The sequence below is a fragment of the Aspergillus mulundensis genome (genome assembly GCF_003369625.1).
Source record: "Aspergillus mulundensis strain DSM 5745 chromosome Unknown scaffold_9, whole genome shotgun sequence".
Taxonomy (NCBI): Eukaryota; Fungi; Ascomycota; class Eurotiomycetes; order Eurotiales; family Aspergillaceae; genus Aspergillus; species Aspergillus mulundensis.
In genome coordinates, this window is record NW_020797897.1 from 676,919 (window position 1) to 696,914 (window position 19,996).

Here is a 19,996-nt window from a genome sequence, read left to right on the forward strand (position 1 = left end):
AAGTCGGGGCTTGCGAGCATGTCTAATGCGAGGAGACTTGGACGGGCTCAATTGGGACGCAAGATTTGCTCTGAAGGTCATGCCATGGATGTCGATATGAATTCCGGAGAGGGCCGGTAGACACCATTAGGTATTGGATGATTTCGAGAAGCCCAAGCTACATCCTGCGAGCTGCGAGCTGCGAGCCTTGCAGACTTGGCGCTCGCAAGCCATGTAGCTAGGCTCTATAAATAATGCAGTCATAATCGTGTGCTTCCAAAGCCTTCCATGAAGTGGCATCGGAGCCTCGGAGGAAATCAGAAAGCTTGGGGAGGAAGCTCTCGTTCGTGAAACTCTATCCGCCACCAAAATCCGCGGACGTCATTGCCCAAAGGCGCCGATAAATTCGATCTTTCATCGTTGCTCAGCGTCATCTTCGCTCTTGTATGTTTGAAGTCTCTGTTCGGCGGATAAGACACCATTCTCGATGTGTTGTGTCATGACGGTACTGAAAACCCTTTCGCATTGCGATGCAGGGAAGTCATCTGACAGGTCAGGGGTGTAAATCGGGTCCTATGGATGAATGAATGTTAGTATAATCCCTTTCATGGAGGCGAGGTTGGGTGTGCCTTGGACGCTGAGAATCGAGAAGCTTTGGTGGCGAGTGAGTTGAAAGTGGGAAGTTGAGACAAAGGGCGGACCGGAATCCTTATAGTGGGAATCTGCAGGTACAGATGCGAAGTTTGTCGCCAACTATGAGCCACAAGGTAGAAATATCGAATTAAACGAGTATAACAGTCAGTCAAAACAAAATAAATCTTGGGAATCATAACGCCGAGACCATCATGTACATGTTATATATCTTCAAAGCCATCATGCATTAACCTTCACCTCTTCCCGCTCAACCTGCTCAATATCAAGCTTCTTGAGCTCCTCAACCGGGGCGACAACCTCGCTAGGATAGAAGTCAACCTTGCCACCAGCTTGTATAACATTCGTGCGGTCCAGGGCATTCCGGCCACGCGTATACGGGTCCATTTTCCAGTAGTTGACCCGCAGCTGCTCGATAAGATCGTCGCGCTTGCTCTGGAGCGCTTTGACATCTTCCTTGTTATGCTCGCCACCGGCTTTGATCCACTTCGAGGTTTCGCGGAGTAAGTCTTCGCCGATCTTGAGGCGCTCCGCCTGCAGAACGTCTCTTGCGGCTGTGTCCTCCATCAGGGCGTTCTCGCCTTCGACCGGTTCGACGTATTTGTATGCCCAATCTTCCTTGCCGCCTAATTCCTTGGGGATCTTGTCGACGTCGATGAAGTTGCCCAAGTCTTTTACGCTGTTTGTGAAGTGCACTTTTGAGACGATCACCGGGTCCATCCAGCCTTTGATGATTTTCCAGATGCCTGTTGCGGTTAGAGAGGTACGAGATTGGGTGACATGATTCTGATAGAACGTACCGGAGAAGATCCAGGGGGCGTTGTGGATGAGTAGGTTTCCGAGAGATTCGGGGTAGTTGTCTTGGAAGCATTCGATGATGAATTTGACGGGTGGGTATTCCTGCTACTGTCAGCTTGGCGTTGTTGTTGTAGCAAGGTACGTACCATGTTAGAGAGAGAGAAACCAGTGAGATCGAATACGATGGTCTAAACAGTAAGCGAAATTCTGGTCTGGTCTAGAGGAGGTCGTACCACTGTGTCAACTGGCGGCACTAGCAACAGCCGAGTCGACTCGAGGACGTGAAGGATGAACCGGTTGATGGCCTCGGTGCTCTGTGCAGACGGCTTGTGCAACTTGACACGCACGACGCCAACCGGACGGCCTTGCTTATCATGACCGTGCTGGTAGCATTTGCCCATGCGCATCTGCGAAAGAAAGCCTTCGGCCTCCTTGGCCTCGTGAGACTTCGACTTGTCCTTTGTTTCCCTGAGGGCGTCCAACTCCGTGGTGAGGAGGACCTTTTCATCGACGCGGACCTGCTTAATCCGCCACAGCATCGACCGCAGCATCATGTTAAACGACTTGCCGACATCGAACTTGCGAGCGCGCAAGAATCGCAGCAGCAAGGCGTCCGGGTTGTCGTTCTTGGCTGTGCTCAGCAGGCCCGCGCGCAGCTCCTCCGCCGTCGTATCATGCAAGACATCTTTGAGCGATTTGATTTCGTTCGTGGTCAGGCCGGTCTCTTTGAGCGTTTGGGCGAGGTGTGCGGTGAAGGCGTTTGTTCCGTTGGCTGAGGCCAAGGTGTCGGTTCGGGTCAGCGCCGCAGCGGGCTTTCCAGCCTCGCCGGTCTGGTTCTCGATGGGTTGCTCCGGGGCGCCCAGCGAAACAGCGTCCAGCAGTACGAGAACGATATTCCACATCTGCTGTAGTTTTGTTTCCTGGTCGGCGGACAGGTTCCCGAGCCATCCTGGTGGAGTGTGACCGACGTAAGCCATTGTGGGAGAGCAACGAAAGGAACGATAAAGTGTAATAACAGATGTCGGAGAGAAAGAGGGGAGAGTTGTCTTCAAGTGGGATGCAGGACGACGCGGCGGGTTTTAAGCTCTGGCCTCGTGCGCTGCAAGCTGATCAGCCCCAGAAAGTGGAAGCATATGAAACCAGGTCCCCGCCGACAGGATCGACGAACCTCGGACCCTGCAACGGCACAAGGGCAGTCAGCAACGTGCCTCAGGGGAAATGGATCGAATGAGAAGAGCCGAAGCCAGCGCTAAATTGGATTGGCGTTTTTTGGGCGGCCAGTGGCAGTGATTTCGATTAATCCACCCCTTACCCCAGACTCCCAGAGCTTGGACAAGGTAAAGAAGGTTCAGCGGTCACTCGACTCTAGGAAGCGAATGTGACCAAGTCGGAATCGCGGGGCAGCAGTCTCTTTATCCGCTTCTTCAGTCTGCTCTGATCACCTACTGGTGCTCATTGAAAAGCCGACAACCTGCAAGATCCAGAATCCAGATATCTGTGCTCCGTGGAGAATGTCGTGCATAGCAAATTGTTGGGCGACCCGTGAGGATGATGTGCATTGTTCGGCCTCGCCTCCGCGTCAGACCGGCCCCCGCTCGCTCCCATCTTCGCGACTCTTTCCCGATTGATCACCACTGACGTTTTCCGCCATCACATATCGCTCGCATTGTTTCAGATATTGGCTTCAGCTTTCGCCTATAACCTCGGCGCCCACGAGGACCACATGTGCATAACATTTCCCAGGGTCATCGACCAGACAAACTACTTCAAGTATGGTTGCATAGAGGAGAACTAGGTGGTGATTGGCTGATTGAGTGAGCCTCCTACAGTATACTTCCAATCTTCTCCTGAGGTGATAATTCGAATAACAAATAAATGTCCATACATATCTTCCTGCTACAATTTACACTTTCGATTTAACAGCATTCATTCAGACCGAAAACCCGCCGTTCTCGTCGCTTTTCCGATACCTTGTTGATTGCCTGGGCCAATTCACATCTGGACCAGTGAGCTGTGTTTGGAATTGGAAGACAATTTCAGAAGACTTGTGCCACACGCTCAGCTTCATCAACTGCTTACCCTTCAAATCCTCAATCTATTCTGATCACCTTAAAAGGTGCCGATTCCATCCACGTTCCTCCAAAATGAAAGCAGATATTCTTGCCAGCATATATCACGATGTCAGGAACCTGGGAACCAAGAACGACCATATGCTCCAGGTAAGGAGTCATGTTGTGACGGAAGGCCTTGCTCTCAAATTCCACCCTCAGATGCCGGAGACCCCTCATCCGCTTTAGGACAGAACAAACTCGTTTCCAGCAGCGTATATCCGAAGAGGATACGCCATACCTATAGATACTTCCGGCATAAGTCCACTTGTCGACATCGATGTGGACATGGCGGATCGATATTAGCCGCGGTGGCAGAATCCAATTTGGCACAACCTCAAGCGTCTCCATTTGGCGGAACCTCAAGATGTTTTGTGAGTATAGGATGTCGATGGATTCGGCGTATCTATATTTGGTCAATGATAAGTCCTGATACTACAAGCTTCTGAACTTACACGCGACGGCAACTAGTAAGAAGCCCCATAATCGTCTGCCTCGGGTCTTTCTTGTGGCGTTTTTCAATCTTGCGAATGACTATTGGGGATAGATCCGGGCAAAGGGCCTCGAGGCATTTGTCAATCCTCTCGCTGTATAGTCGATCGCCTGTGCGGTGAATGAAGAGTGGGTGATGATGTGTGAGAACATATTGATATACCATTAGTCGGATCTCAGCGGGAAATTTGCGGAAGAGGGCGGATTGTATTTGCGATCGGGGATAGGGCTTTTGATGCCGGCGGACAGAGTCCCCTTCTAGCGGTGATGCTAAAGAGCGACGAGGCTGCTCTGGCGGGCCGACATTAGATCGTGGCTTTGGCTCGTCGATGACTCTGTCATAGATCTCCCTTATTATCCAAGCTCCAGGAATGCAAGGTTTCATGCCAACAAAGGCGCACAGGAGCAATGCTATGTCCCTTTTTCGAACTTCAAAGTCCATATTGGCGGGGCTCTCGATATCACACAGGGTCTGACGAGTTGAATTGCTGGAGAGAATGTGTTCAATGGAATGATGTAAAGAGCTTGTCGAAGGAGAAGAGGGGGTGTGTAGGTACGTCACGCAACGAACCTTAAACGTGCCTACTCCCTGCGCCCCATCTCTAGCCTCAAGGTATGGATTAGAGCAGTTCTTTGCTGGGAGGCCTTTTCCACAAGCTCAACAACCGAGCGCTTCTCAGTCACCGAGTCTAGCTATCTTCTGGGAGCGCGCTGAACCCCGAATGTGCAAGAAGTTGCAGAGGTATTTGGAATATACATACCCAATGTGTTCTACTAGGCGCATCAATATATCCAGCGGCAAACGAGGCCAATTAGTCCCAAGCTGGCTATCTTCCTGGGCCGCTCAAAACTTACGTATACTTGGATAGACACCTACTGTGGGGGAACTTTGTCCAGGACATTGAGCCCTTGGGACCTGATACTATTAACATCATGCTTCCAACCCGTAAGCCAGACCAGAGAACACGCCATTAAAGACAAGAACGTAGTCAACCAGTGAAGGGTTTCGTGAGAGGGCGGCGTCACCCATAAATCGTAGTTCTGGACGCATATGAGAAGGTTTGGCGAGGCGCAAGGCAAGGGAATGGGCTGAGTTTCCAACCATGATTCGGCTTCCGATTCTCTTAAGTCGTCGGCTTGCAAGGTTTATCCCTCCAGGACAAAGGGCGTTGTTGGATTCCTTTTCCGTACAGCTAGCACAAATGAAATTGGTGGAGGATGAATCCTGCATCAGACCAACACACCGCAAGTGATACCAGGCATAGCAAGACGCGCAACGAACACCACTTGCTTCTAGACCAGCACGCTTGCCGCAGCATGGGATACTCAGGCGGTAATTTTGTACTCTCATATTGGCGAATTGGGGTATCGAGCGGTAGTAGCATTCTTCAGCAACCAGAGAGCCTTGCGCAAAGGCTACGGCGTCCCTTGGATTAAGATAATCCATAACTGTCCGCAGCAGTTCGGGGGGTAGATGAAATCCCCACCTTTCTCTATTTTCCTGGGGGCTTTTCCAACAGTTCGAGGTCAAGATACGAAGGAGAGCTCGAGCGCCCACGGAGCATTCGGTCGCTGATGTGTTAGTGAGCCATGGTAAACTGTCGGTAGCAAGAGTGCCGTTAGTCGTAAGTTCCACAAAAGCTATCTGTTTAGGTGAGACGAGGATCAAGCGCGCTCGGTCCCGAGGACACGATTGGCCAAGGAAATCTTGAGCTTTTGAGACTGCTTCACCCTTTGCGATAGTTGAGTCGAGGGCCTCGCAGAGAACGATTAGATAACCATGAAACCAAAATATATTTTCTTCCGCTTGGCTCCACCGCGGTACTGATGCGAAGTCAATGGGAAGCTGGTCGTTGTAAGTATCGGATCCCGACACTTCAAAATCCCAAGAGGCCAGGCGTAGGAAGGCCATGGATATCAAGCGAAAGACGGGAGAATCGAAATACCATGTCAGCGGATCGTCGATGTAAAACCGCCAGAGAAACAAGAAGTCTGTAAGGAACTGCTCCTGCAGCTCGTTCATTGGGGTCGGCATTCCTATATCTAAGCGCAGCACTTCATTGCTTGGACTTTCTGATGATCGGTTGCCCGCCGAGGCGGGGTTGATGACGGCCTTAGATACAGGGACGAAGTCCATCAAAGGAAGACACGTGGTTTCGAGAGCCCTCGTGAGGTTTAGTCTGGTTGCCATTGGCGTCAGCTCCGAGATCCATTCGGAGATGGTAAGAATATCTGAATCTATATCGATGGTGTAAACATAGGACAGGGTAGAATGCAGCGGGCTTGGGCACGGGACTGGCTCCCATCCATCACGAAGCTCGGACTTCTGGATGAACTCTTTGATCATTCCCGAGGTAGCAGCATAGTCAGGGTAAGTAATATGTCCCCTTGGATGGTAATAGCGATACCACTTTCCTGGTCATCATGAGCAAGGTGTAATTTGTAGGTTCAAACGAGGAACAATGTTTACCGTGGACATGTAGGTTCCAGATGCCTCTACAGCCCATCACGCAAGGAGGACCAAAGCAGTTTGAAAAAGATAACTAAGCAGACATAATAGGTATAAGCAAGACTTGACCTGTGAGAAGTAGTCTTGCTAGTTCCTGGTTAGGCGGGATGGGATGGCCAGATGGTTAAATCAGTCATGAGAGAGTGATCCGACAGAACGTCCTCGTCAGTCACCCAGGGCTTGGCACTTTGCTGCTGCTTACATAACTCCATCCACCCTCCTTCTCCTTTCTCTCTACTCCGTACTGGTTATGGTATGCTTTGATTCTCTCATTAATGGGCAAACGACAGGCTGAATGTATCTGAAGACATTGAACTCCTATCAATCCAATGCCGTCCAGCGACAGCGCAAAAATCCTGTAATGGGTAACTGGAAGCTTGGGTGTTATTTGATAACAGTTCGCTCTCGGCATGAAGTTCCATCCAAACAGACCCTTTGGGCATCATACTTTTTGAGTCACCAGATCGAATCGAGAGATCTTCCGAGCTTCTAGCTCTTTTTCTCCGGACTTGGTCACAACTCTTAAGCTGCCAGCTTTTTGCCCAAGTGAGAGCAGATAACCAACGATCAGGTCGATAAGACATCTTGCAGTTATCGAATTCATCATCATGGTTTCATCTTTTGCCTTCATATCCCAGGCCCAATCTTTGGATCGCACTAGCACCGCTGCTAACAAGAACACAGAGACGAGACGGCGCTTGAAATCCCTAGCACGAAGCAATAATTCCGCTCTATTATTACCTTACCCTTGATCTCCACGAGAACAACAAACATTTCCTTGGACACGGAAGATCACTACTACTCAAACTCTACCCTCATACCGAGAGGGTCGATTGCAACGAGCACATTCTGAACTTTCATTTCTCGGAACTCCCTCCAAAGCCGTGGCCCATCAAGATCGTAGGCGTGCCTTTCTACTTTACTGAGAATCCGCTTGACTAGCCCTGCTTCATGTCATATGGGCGCTACAGACAATCCCGTATAGATGTCGCGGACAGTTTTGATCTTCGTTGGGAAGATAGCAAGGTCGATCAAATGTTCCAGCTTGTTTTGGATTATCTTGGAAAGTTGGACATCGAGATAGAGATCCAGCACTGGGGGCAATGTCTGTTCATTGTCCTTTGTTCAGATGTCTTTGGCAAAGATACTCTTTCGCGCGTACCTAGGAATATCGCACGCTGTGAACGCTGGTATTTGCTTGAGTCAGACTTGGATTGTCCCCGGACACGGCCATCTCCGGGTCTTGGAATAAACATGATAGAAGCAAAACCAGCACTTAGAAGAGTCAAACCTGGGATCACGGTGTACATGGACGACCCCGAAATCAATCCAGCTACAGGTGTTTTGGAGGTGACAAAGCTGCGACATGCATTGACGCGAATTGGCTGCGATATCCAAAACCAATCCCAACATGCGTGGGTAAGGTGTGATTGGACTTATATGGGATAGGGGTCCAGCTCACAACTTGCTCGAGCTGCGGAAGGGTCGGCCATACTTGATACAAATGGTGATGATCCTTCTGCTATGGGCCGCACAAGGGGCCTTTATTGACTGGTGTATGAGCGTTGTTGGGAGCCATTTGGTTGATGATTGATTTGTTTTGGTTCAAGTGCGTTTCTGGGTATCATGGGCTGCTGTTTGGGGTCCAAATATAGCTTCATGAATTGTTTAAGCTTCTTTATTGGTGACTCAAAGGACAAATCTGTTGTTCATCTGAGGCTTCTATAAAACGTTATCGCTGCCTACCTGAGCAGCAATGCCTGCCTAACCCAGGCACCTATCCATACTAGGCACATCGATACCTAGTAACACGAGCAACTTCTCTGTCATGGCTGATGCGGATTGCTGCGAGAACCTTGCTTACCTGTGACTTCCTCTGGGATTTGTCAGAGTTTTTGTTAGAAGAATGAAACAAGGTTGTTTGAAGAGCAACTGCTCTTTATGCCTGTTCTTGAACAATGAAGCTGTCGTAACTTCCCGAGCCAGAGCCAAAGTGTAATACGAATACATTGTAGGGCTACAGGGCGCTAACGGGCGGTGTAACATTGGTAACATTGGTAACCAAACGCCCCTCGGCGCCGCTAACACTGTATAGTAAACAATGAGGCCGGGTTTGACTTCCTTCCACTCCCAGGACTAAACTTCCTCACCTTCTTTCTCCCCCGCATGATCAAACAGCTGGCTTAAACATGGCCTCCTCCTGCAAAAACTCTTCTAACCCATCCTGATTCCCAAGAGCCCACCGTATATGACACCAATACTCCTTCATCGTCATGCCACGGAAAGATTTTCAGAAAGAGCTCCAGGAAGCTTGTTCGCCAAACGCATTCCCTCAATTGACTGACGTCAGGAGCGGAAGCGAAGATGGCGCTTTTTACTTCACTTACACCTCACCCGACGGCTCTCACTCCATCAACCTTGATGTCGCAGTTCCAGGTAGAGATCCAGTTGCGGGGCTCGTTGCGCTTGGCTGACTTCTCATAGACACCGCGGAATATCCCAGAGAACATCACTACTTCGTTTACACCGTCTCGGAGGATACTCCCGAGGCCGTTCCCAGGATTTTGGAGGACTCACTTGACACATTCCACGGTCTTCCCCTTGATGAGTTTCTTGAGGCTGTAACCGCGTGTCTGGATAAGGCTACCTCGACCGACGATGACTCCTGGGGTTTCCTAGCAGGTAGCGGTAGCGACCTAGATTCCTTCGCCGACGAGATGGACTGGGAGGAGACCAGCGATACTGGCCTGGAAGCTAATTCTTCAGCGAATTCTATCGACGTGAAGAAGTGCATCCGGGCTGACCTCCGCAAAGCTCGAAATGCAGGCTTTCGTGTAGGCATTCTGGGCGACCCGGATGGAGCTGTCATACTCTCCGCCTCACGACGAATCTCCAGTCTTGGAATCTCTGCTGAGGCCATGGAGGCATGGGGTGTTCGGCCCTCCCAATATTTTGTCCTCCTCATTCGCTATGCGTACGGTTACCGGCGTCTAACAGATGTGGTCCACAGATCGGCAGCATCCGGTCTGATTCAGTTCCACGCTGGTGTCTGTGAGAGATACAAGCCTAGTCTGGATTCCGCGGTCCATGTGTTTGCAACTGGAGCTACACCTGGGGTGGTTGGCCCGGACCAGGATATCAACACAGATAGGATGGAGCCAGTGCTGGACTCAATCTTTATTGGCAAGTCTCTCCAGTCCCTGCTCAAAAGTCGCTTTACGGACATCGTCAGGTATCGTCTGGAGAAGGGGTTCACGTGGACTGGCGCAGAGTTGTACATGAACGACGGCCAAGGAAGGCTCCAAGCCGCCAATGACACAACAAGCGACTCAAGGTACTTTGAGCCCGAGGTCTGGCGAGGGTCGCCACCTAGCTTCTTGCAGGAGGACCACCTTGCGAATGCTGAAGATCCATTTGACATCTCTTTACTCCTGGTCGCCATGCAGTTTACGCTTCGCCGCTTCGTCAGATGCACCGAATTCTGTCTCAATTGCTACTGTAAGATCGACGCCGGATTCGAAGCCCTCAAGCCATTCGTGTGTTCGAATGGGCTCTGTCTCTATCAGTACATGTCTCTAGGAATGGGACCCAGCTTGGAGTGGGAAATTTCGTCACAGCCATATGTCGTCGATTTGCTCGTCAGCTTTGCCTATCACAGGGCTGCTTCAAACAAACTCAACGATTTTCCAACTGGCTTTCCACTCAATGTTCCTAGCCCAAGCAGGTCCGCGCTACCGAATCCTGCGATCTGTAAGGGAAAGCTCACATACAATATCAATTTCGGGCCGATCATCTACATGAACAAAAGTTATGATATCAAGGTTGGCGATTGGATCGTGATTCTTCTGGACCCCCCTACTCCCAGTACTATAGCACAGTCGACGTCGACTCAGCCGCAAATTCAGACAACTGTCACGACGCGAAACCGGAACGAGCTGCATGCGAGGGTCGAAAATGTCTCTGCGCAGCCTAGTATCATCCTTTCGGATCTGATTCCTCGCTGGGCGTCGCAATCGCAATCAAAACCAAAAGAGCCCTACACAGGGGACGTACAATTCGTTATTTACGACACGGATTTTAGCTCGCTCACTGAGCGTGAGAAGAGTGATACGGCATTGGATCTTCTGGATACACTCCCTAGCGTGATGGAGATGAAAGCCTATATAGAGAAAAAGCGCGGTGGTCAACTCAGACCTCTGTCAGAATGGCAAGGCAGGATCCATCCCTCAGCACTTTACATCTTACAATGGATTGTCGGATCCAACCGATCGGTGATCATGTATGACGATAACCCGCAAAACCAGATACCGGGCATGGAATCATACATACAGTTCAGATTTGCGCAAGGGGCCCCGGACAAAGAACAGCGATTTGTGACGGCCGTCAATAAGACAGCTGCTCGACTTGGTTCAAAATACCCAACTCTATTTGCGTGGCACGGAAGCCCACTGCACAACTGGCACAGCATCGTCCGGGAGGGCCTCCACTACAAGGAAGTTGTCAACGGCCGAAGTTGTGGAAATGGTATATACATGGCTCCGCAATTTCAAACCTCGCTCGGCTATTGTAGTCGGCATATGGGTTACGATCACTCGTCCTCAATGTTCTGGCCGCACAGCGAGCTGAAAGTCTCAAAGGCTATTGCCCTGAACGAGGTAGTCAATGCTCCGACAGAGTTCGTCTGCCATTCAAGCTGCTATGTGGTGCAGCATTTGGATTGGGTCCAAACGAGATACCTTTTCGTCGACGTGGCGCCTGCATCAGCGGGACACCTAATACGACTAAAGGGTGAGGCACCGAAAAACGTGTACGCTCAGGATCCGACCCGTCTGGTCTATGGGGAAACACATAATGCGCTGTCAATCCCTATCTCCGCAACAAACAGCCACCGGTCTAAGGATGTAACAGAGCCTCCACCAGGTGAGCCCAAGTCCAAGACGGTCAAGAAGGGTAAGCGCAAGCTGCCTTCCACTCTAACGCTGGATGACGACGATGCTGCCAGCGTGGAAACCCTCCCAGAAGACCGGTTGATGTTGCTCTCTGACGACGAATCAAATGGCCGTAGCCAGCGTCTGCGGATAGACGAATCATTAACATCCTTCCAACCAGATACCCTTGACATCAAGACAATCAAGCTCCTTGGTGAACCAAGTTACGCAACGCCCCGGGCAACGCGCACTCTGCAAAAAGTTCTACGTCAAGCCCTTCAGACGCAGGAGGAGCAGCCCCTGCACGAACTAGGCTGGTACATCAACGGGAATCTCATCGACAACGTCTACCAATGGATCGTCGAGCTGCACAGCTTCGATAAGAATTTGGCGATTGCGAAAGACCTTGAAAATGCCAAGATCAATAGCATTGTTATGGAAATGCGTTTTCCGGCGTCGTATCCTCTTGCGCCGCCCTTCTTGAGGATTATCCGGCCACGTTTCCTTAGATTCGCGCATGGCGGCGGCGGCCATATTACTGCTGGCGGTGCAATGTGCATGGAGCTGCTCACGAACACGGGCTGGCTACCGTCGTTCTCGATCGAGAGCGTGCTTCTGCAAGTCAAGCTGGCGATCACAAACGAAGTGCCTCAGCCGGCTAGACTGGATCTTCACTCCAAGACTGCGGAATACGGCATTGGTGAAGCAATCAGTGAGTATAAGCGAGTTTGCATTGCTCATGGCTGGGAGGTGCCTAAGGACATTGAGCAGATTCGATGGTAAACGGAGGCATCTAATAAGGCTCACATCTGATACTGGCAGCTTCGAACAGCAGTTGACCACCTTACCGCTATGTCACACTGCATTAAAAATAGTTTGAATAATATTAGCACAGCGTAGCTAGCTATCTACAAGTTTCCTCTATTCCTCCTCTTCTCTTCATTAAAATCCACACCTTTCACCCTCGACCCGACGAACCTCAGATGCCCATACCCCTTCCACCCACTATTATGCAGAGAGAGAATCACCCTCTTCCGCGCGAAGTCTTGGGCATGATGATACGCATCGTGGTCTTGGATACTCTCCCACCCAACATACACTACATACTCCCTCAACCTCCCTCCCTTCCTCTCACCTCCATCCTCACCCCCCACACCAACGGGCTGCTGAGGAAAAGACTCAGACTCAACCCAGCCCCCCGTACATCCGAAACACCCCTTAACCTGAGGAAAATCCATTGTCTAAAGCGCCCATGCCTTATCCTACCCATGCGCTGAGGTCGATCTTTCTGCGTTGGAGAAGACGGGTAGAGCGGCTCAAGAAGCTGTTGGAGCGAGACCCAGCGGCCTGAAGGGAGGAAGGCGTGGTGCTGGGATATCTTATCCCGGACTACCGTATCCTTGTCAGCTAGGTACCCTAATATTTGTCCTGCCGCATTATATAAACCACTTAGGAGGTACATAGGGGCTACATAGGGGGTACATAGGGGGTACATAGGGGGTAGTAGGTAAACCTACAAACAACGACCTGCACCTTCTCTTCATCCTCTATCTCAACGCGTCTTCCCCAATACAGAGCGCGGAACCCAGGCCATTCTCGTATGATATCGAGTGCTTGGGTCCAGGGTTCTCCGTCGGACGTTCTGGCGTCTTCGATGCGTGCGGAGGGCCGGATGATGAAGGTGAGGATTTGGGCTGGTTGTGGCGGCGTTGGATGGGCGAGTGGTGGGCTTGCGATTTGGGTTGGGTTGCTGGGCTGGTTGGAAGGAGATTTGGGGGATGATGGGGGATCCGGCATTCTGTTACCTGGGGTGTCTCTATCAGTTAGGGTTCTAGGGTAGGGAGAGGGACTTGATTGCTTTGCGAGGGAGTGGGAATGCAGGAATTAGTAGATGATGGTGTAGGTACAAGAGCAAACGATCAAAACCTGGGACCAAGAGAAAGCGGAGGATTGCCCTCTCACATAGGCAGCTGCCATCGTGCTATATTGGGACAGCCTAAGCCAGGGGTGGCTGGGGTTTGCTGCATCCAATTCCAGGCTCAATTCAAGGCTAAGATGCACTATGTGTATATCGAAGAAGTTTACAGGTACAATCCTAGATAGTTCATGTATCATGCTACCAGTGCCCTACAATATAAACTTCTTTCGCTGTCAGAACCCGTAGGGTTATATCTTAGGCTTGAACAGCCTCTTGAATCCACCAAAATCATCACCACCGGTGATCTTGATAGAATTCCCATACGCCCAGTCCGTCAGTCCAATAGGGTAGCTGTGCAAGTCAGTCCTAGCCAGAGTAAGGCAGCGGAAATGAAGGAACTCACCAGCTCTCCACCAAGAACGCCATCGTATCATCCGGCACTCGCTCCGGCTTTAGGGTCTTCTGCATAGCATTCTCCGTTTCAGCCGCCGACAGCCCATGCGGGCTAAGGAAATTATGCAGCCCGCTCATTCCGTACATAGCTGGAGGGACACGGGATAAATCAAAACCCCCGCTGATCACGGACGAGAACTCGGACATGGTGTTGCGGTGGAAGTACGGGATCCGGAATGTGTCTTCCATGACCATCCAGCGCGGACCGAGGACGAGGAAATCAACCGCTGCGTGGTCGGGCTTGTCGGAGGGGCAGGTGAGGACGGTGTAGATTGAGGGATCTTGGTGGTCGTAGAGTGTTGAGCCGATGGGCATGAATTTGCCTGCAGCGTCAGATGTTGAGTCTCTCTAACTGGCGAAGAGGAGAAGGACATACCTAAGTCATACTTGAACGGATAATACGTCCCATGCCACGCCACGGCACTAAACGCGCTTCCCTTAATATGAGTCTTAAAGATGCCGCCGCCAAACTTTGCAATGACCTCCGTGACCTCTTCGGTGTCGATATAATATGCCCTTGGAATCTCAAAATCCCTCACATTCGCCAGCCCCAAGGTCCCAATGGGCCCAAGCTCAGGGAGATCGAAGTGCCCGGAGTACGCCTCGATAACATGTCCGCGAGACCGGCCATCAGGCAAAGAAACCCGGTACCGGATACCCCTAGGCACGACACATATCTCGCGTGGGCGAACCCGGATAAATCCCATCTCAGTCTGAATATCGAGCACGCCCGTCTGCGGAACGACGAGCATGTCCCCGTCCGCTGAGTAGAACGCCTGCTTCTCGTCCATGCCAATGCCGCACGTATAGACGTAATACGCGACGCCGTTCTTGGTTGTGGGATCTCCAGCACCTCCAATCATCTGAAGTCCGTCGAGGAATGTCTTGTCTTCCTGGATCTCAGCAGGCGGCCATATAAGCTGGTCCGGGACAAAGTTGAGAGCTGCTGAGTGCGGGCGGTGGTTGAGCGGATGCTCGGGCATCTTCGTCCATGATGACTGTGCGGTTGAGGGTAGAATCCGGTACAGGAATGTCTGCTTGTTGACAGCGCGCTTTGCGGTAAAGGACGTCCCGCTGATGCGCTCGGGGTAGAGGCCTAGGGGGTGCCGTTGGGGAAGGCTTTGGGGGTGTGGGAGGGCATCTTTTAGCGCCTCTGATCTGGCTATGGTAGATTCTGTATATCTGCGTGGATGGCGTGAAGAGGCGAGAGTATACTCATGGTAGGAATTGAGGCTGGTGTGGTAGGTGAAGGGGTCTTCGGTGGTGAACTTTGAGCCTGGCATTGTAGCGGCCTTCAGTCAAGGCGGATGAACAATTATGAGTACGCGAATAGAAGCAAATTCAACAATCGACGAGCAGAAACACTCAGACGCGACTGAGATATAATGGCTGGGAAGTCACTGTATATGTAGAAGCCGACGAGCCGTTGGCGCCATTATGGCAAAAGCCAGGCCCGGTCCTTGCTTGACGGCATAGATCATTCGATATTTCAAGGCCATTAAGCACGCTTGACGATTAAATGCTCAGAGTTTCCCCGCATATCGGCGGAGCTTACGGAGGAGACTGTCCGTTGCTCATGGTTGTGATGGTCGTTAGCGGAGGAAGAACGGGCACCAATAATGGTCGGGTAATAAGCGCCGTATGCGTTAGTTCAAAAGGCCGTTAAGCAAAGAAAAGGTGGGGATCCTGTGTAAACAGTTCGAGGTGTCAACGAGATACAAGTTTCGTTGTGAGTGCTGGGCGGGGAGTAGAAAGTTGGAGAGGCGGCTTTGGAAACTGGCAGTGTTGTTTCCCTTGCTCACTCCGTCGTCTAGCTACCTATTCGTGGCCTAGGAAGTAATTCAAGAAATGGCCCACATTGCCCGAACTTGTGTCGAATTCAGGGTATCCGTAAACTGTTCTATGTGTTGTCACATCGCCAAAGATAAAAAAGAAAAGCAGCCATGCTATCATGAAACCCGAGATATGCGCCAGCGAACCAATATAGCCTTGGGGTGATGGCGGCTTGTAGGCTCAAAGTAGCCATCCCCAAGGCGCAGTTGTGTCGATTGTCGACATCCAATGCCAATACTGTACATATAATACACTCCATGTGTCACTGCCGTTGCGTAGGCAGGTGTCCGGGTACGGGTCGATCGGCCGTTCGTCCACCACAGGATACTTGACGATTTGTTAGAACATTGCTAGTCTAGTATTCGAATGTAAGCCCTACCTCAATGTCAAAATCCCTCAGAGAGTACCACCGTCATCTACGCCTTGCCAGCTTCGGCACGTTTAGCAGCTTTGGCCGCAACCTTGCCCTGGCGCGCTTCCTCTTTCTTATCGATCTCCTCCTGCTTGACCACCTCCTCGCCGTTATCCGTCGACCAGATTTCAAGGAAATCCTTTCCTCGGAGAGCCGTGTCGACTGTGTAGGTGCGTCCGTTCCGCTCAACCTCCTGTGTGTACTTGCTCTTTGTGGGGTTCATGAGATTCGTGACGAAGGGAGTGAGCTGCATTCAATCAGCCTAAGTCCGAAATACAATCGAGAATGCGACGTATAGCATACCTTGAAGGAGCTCAGGTTCTCAGGTACAACATATGTGCGGACCTTCTTCCAGTCAATCACGTATGATCCGTTCTTCGCAAAGTAACCCATCGAACCGGTCCGGTTACCCTTGTAGTAACCGCCATTGACCTGCTTCGTCGTCAGGCGCAGACGCGCCATCATCGGCTGAGACGGCTTCATTTCGGTAAAGAATGTAAAAAGCGAACGTTCTGAATCTCTAATCAACAAGCATTGTCAACGGAGAATGCGGAGTTCAGGTCGGCTGGCGGTCGGAGTCGCTCTCCGCCTTGCCAAGAAATTATTTTTTTCTGCCGCCATCGATAAGCAAAATTATTCGAGGCACTACCAAGCTACCTTCAACAGCTCCAAGGGAACCTTTTCTTGCTGAGGTTTTTCAATTGTTGCGTCTTCTATTATCCGGCGCCGCAATGCCTCGCAAGTTCACCAACCAGCGCGGTCCGCGCGACTCAGAAGGTTCGAAGAAAAAGCCCGCGCCGAAGCGACGGTCCGGCAAGATCCTCAATGCTCTTTCAATCGCGGAGGCCGAGAACCCTACACGAGCCAAGATCCGACGGAACCGCCTTGGTGATGACGACGACTACTTCAAGCGCAAGCGGAACAACGATCGCGACGAGGACGATTCAGATGGGCCGGGGAACAAGCGTCGCCGCACTGGCGAGGACGACGATTCCGAGATAGATTCGAACGAGGGCAGCGATGGTGAAGGGAACAAGTGGAAGATCGGTGTCGACAGTGATAACGACAGCGAGCTGGACAGTGATGAGGCTATGGGCGAGAGCGACGAGGAGAGGTTTGAGGGCTTCACTTTCCGCGGAAGTTCCACGTACAAGGACAAGCCGAAGGCGAAGGCTCAGAAGCCAAAGCGTGAGCGGGAGATCAATCTTTCGGAGGATGAAGAATCCGATGGGGATGAGGATATGGATGATGACGACGACGACAGCCTCGGAGAGGACGCCATTGACTTGGTCGCTGCGTGGGATATGAACGCCGCCGAGGAAGAGACTCAGGCTAAGAAGGGTGCCAAATCTAAGAAGCGCGACTATAGCGACGAGTCCGAGGAGGATGGTTCAGAAAGCGAGGACGAGGATGAGTCCGATGACGAACAAGACGGATCCGATCTGTCGATGTCCGACGACGACGACATTGGAGATGAAGATGGACTTACGAAACTACAAAGCTTCGTGGATTCTATGAGAGCAGAGACTGTCAAACCGGCAAAGAAAAAGAAGAGCGGCGAAGAACATCTCAACCCGTCTGAATTCGGATTGTCATCTACACGAAAGCTCACAGTCGCCGACCTCCTGCCCTCGGTCACTGATTCCCGCCTCAAGAACTCCCTCAAACATGTCGATACCACTATCCAAGATCAGAAAACTTCGACTGGCATCCCCGGCAAGCTGGACGCGCCTCTCGCCAAGCGTCAGCAGGACCGCCTCGAGCGAGAAGCCGCCTATGAGAAGAGCAAAGAAACTCTCGGCCGCTGGATCGAGACGGTCAAAGCCAACCGCCGGGCTGAACATTTGACGTTCCCTCTACCCGACCCAGATGCTCAAGTTGTGCACCGCATGGGTATTGTTAAACCGCAAACTGGTCTCGAGAACACAATCCAAGATATCCTCGTGGAAAGTGGTCTTGCCGACAAACAAGGAAAAAGCGCCGAGGATCAGGTACAGGAGTTTGAAGAACTGGAAGCACGCAAACTCCCTATTGAAGAGATTCGAGCTCGTCGCGCGGAGCTGCGCAAGCACCGCGACCTGATGTTCCGAGAGGAAGTCCGCGCGAGGCGAGTCAAGAAGATCAAGAGTAAATCCTACCGCCGTGTTCACCGAAAGGAGCAGGAGCGCATGGAGCAGAAGGAGCGTCAAGCTCTCATTGATGCCGGTATAGATGTTGATGAGCAGGATCGTGAGAAGAACGAACGGCTACGCGCCGAGGCACGAATGGGCAACAAGCACAAGGAGAGCAAGTGGGCCAAGAGTTTGAAGCAGACTGGCCGAACGGCGTGGGATGAAGATGCCCGGCACGGTGCTGTTGAGCTGGCTCAGCGCGAGGAAGAACTCCGGCAGCGCATTGAAGGGAAGCGTGTGAGCAGAGGCGATGATGACTATCTTGGTTCGAGCTCCGAGTCCGATTCTGAAGACGAGAACCCCTGGGACGAGCCAGACTCCGATACCGAGAAGCGCAAGCTGTTGAAGAAACTCGGCAAACTCGAAGGTGACGAGCCCGCGGAGGAGGCCAAGGGTCCGTATTCCAAGCTTCTGGGTCTGAAGTTCATGCAAAATGCGGACGCTGCCCGCAAGGCGCAAAACGACGCCGAGATCCGCCGCCTGAACCGTGAGCTACACGGCGAGGAGTCCCAGTCAGAGGCTGAGTCGGAAGAGGGCCGCCGCAAGTTCGGTGTGACAGACAAGAAGGATGACAAGGACAAGGGCAAGAAGCAAATCAACCGGAACGAGTTCGAGGAAGCGCCAGGGTCAGACGAGGAGCCCGAGCCTGAAGCAGAGCCAGAGGCAAAGGCCACCGGCAAAGCCAAGACAACCACAAAAGCAAACGACAAGCCTCGCGCTCCACCGAAGACTGCGCCTGCTCCGCAACCCGAATCCGACGCCGAGGAAGAGAATCCCTGGCTCATGCCGTCATCAAACGACAAGCGCCGCTCAAAGACCGACGACGCCCAGCAAACCATCGACATCGCCCCCGAGACCAAGCCCGCGAAGTCCTCAAAGAAATCCGCGGCGGCACCAGCTCCCAAAGCCAAAGCAGCAACCCGACACACCACGCAAGAAGACGAAGACTCCAGCGACGACGAAGCCAAGGTCCCCGTCCTGCTGAAGAACCACGACCTCGTGAAACGCGCCTTCGCCGGCGATGAAGTCGTCCAAGAGTTCGAGCAGGAAAAACTCGACACGATCGAGGACGAGGGCGACAAGGTCATCGACGAGACACTCCCCGGCTGGGGAGCGTGGACAGGCGACGGCGTAAGCAGGAAGGAGAAGAAGCGGCAGAGGCGCGTCCTGACGAAGGTTGAGGGCGTGAAACCTGAGAACCGCAAGGACGCGAAGCTTTCTCGGGTTATTATTAACGAGAAGCGCGTTAAGAAGGTATGCGTACCCTGTCAAACTTACTTGCTTCACTTTACTCTAATATGGCGCCCGGCTAACGCTTTTGCGCGTGCAGAACAACAAGTACCTCGCAACGCAGCTCCCTCATCCGTTCGAGTCGAAGCAGCAGTACGAGCGCTCGCTGCGTATCCCGATTGGTCCCGAATGGTCTACCAAGGAGACTTTCCAGTCTTCGACCAAGCCTCGTGTTATGATCAAGCAGGGCGTTATCAAGCCCATGGAGAAGCCGATGGCTTAGACGATGTTCGACATTTCACCTTATGGTTAAAAAACAACTTTGCAGTCATGATACCGATCCTGTCCCCCCCGTATATAGGACTGAACAATATACTTTGGATACCCATTCCGTTGTCCCGTTTACGCAGTAGTCCCGGATCAAGCCCTAATCCGTACATACAGTTCGAACAAGTTAGACAACAAACAAGAACTGCTGTATGCACGCCTCGCTAACTGCACCTAAAGTCTAGTC

The 19,996-nt window shown here is 51.8% G+C and overlaps 7 protein-coding genes across 7 annotated transcripts; 2 read left to right on the plus strand and 5 right to left on the minus strand.

The window, feature by feature from the left end:
- Positions 1–393: 393 nt before the first annotated feature.
- DSM5745_08077 (CRAL-TRIO domain-containing protein) lies at positions 394–2,405 on the minus strand (the record flags this gene model as incomplete). The annotated part of the gene is made up of 5 exons (XM_026750093.1): positions 394–552; positions 865–1,376; positions 1,431–1,530; positions 1,575–1,616; positions 1,662–2,405. 5 exons carry the CDS (start codon positions 2,403–2,405, stop codon positions 394–396), a joined length of 1,557 nt encoding a protein of 518 aa, XP_026601097.1.
- A 2,554-nt stretch (positions 2,406–4,959) lies between these two features.
- Positions 4,960–6,375, minus strand: DSM5745_08078 (uncharacterized protein; the record flags this gene model as incomplete). Its single annotated transcript, XM_026750094.1, has 1 exon — positions 4,960–6,375. One exon carries the CDS (start codon positions 6,373–6,375, stop codon positions 4,960–4,962), a length of 1,416 nt encoding a protein of 471 aa, XP_026601098.1.
- Positions 6,376–8,810: 2,435 nt separating this feature from the next.
- DSM5745_08079 (putative ubiquitin conjugating enzyme) lies at positions 8,811–12,248 on the plus strand (the record flags this gene model as incomplete). Its single annotated transcript, XM_026750095.1, has 2 exons — positions 8,811–8,973; positions 9,022–12,248. The coding sequence occupies 2 exons, from the start codon at positions 8,811–8,813 to the stop codon at positions 12,246–12,248; spliced, it is 3,390 nt and encodes a 1,129-aa protein (XP_026601099.1).
- Positions 12,249–12,683: 435 nt separating this feature from the next.
- Positions 12,684–13,262, minus strand: DSM5745_08080 (uncharacterized protein; the record flags this gene model as incomplete). The annotated part of the gene is made up of 3 exons (XM_026750096.1): positions 12,684–12,688; positions 12,732–12,854; positions 12,983–13,262. 3 exons carry the CDS (start codon positions 13,260–13,262, stop codon positions 12,684–12,686), a joined length of 408 nt encoding a protein of 135 aa, XP_026601100.1.
- Positions 13,263–13,631: 369 nt separating this feature from the next.
- DSM5745_08081 (uncharacterized protein) lies at positions 13,632–15,119 on the minus strand (the record flags this gene model as incomplete). Its single annotated transcript, XM_026750097.1, has 3 exons — positions 13,632–13,734; positions 13,787–14,159; positions 14,213–15,119. The coding sequence occupies 3 exons, from the start codon at positions 15,117–15,119 to the stop codon at positions 13,632–13,634; spliced, it is 1,383 nt and encodes a 460-aa protein (XP_026601101.1).
- A 966-nt stretch (positions 15,120–16,085) lies between these two features.
- Positions 16,086–16,564, minus strand: DSM5745_08082 (mitochondrial 54S ribosomal protein mL41; the record flags this gene model as incomplete). Its single annotated transcript, XM_026750098.1, has 2 exons — positions 16,086–16,328; positions 16,385–16,564. The coding sequence occupies 2 exons, from the start codon at positions 16,562–16,564 to the stop codon at positions 16,086–16,088; spliced, it is 423 nt and encodes a 140-aa protein (XP_026601102.1).
- A 248-nt stretch (positions 16,565–16,812) lies between these two features.
- DSM5745_08083 (UTP14 family protein) lies at positions 16,813–19,765 on the plus strand (the record flags this gene model as incomplete). Its single annotated transcript, XM_026750099.1, has 2 exons — positions 16,813–19,506; positions 19,583–19,765. 2 exons carry the CDS (start codon positions 16,813–16,815, stop codon positions 19,763–19,765), a joined length of 2,877 nt encoding a protein of 958 aa, XP_026601103.1.
- Positions 19,766–19,996: the final 231 nt, after the last annotated feature.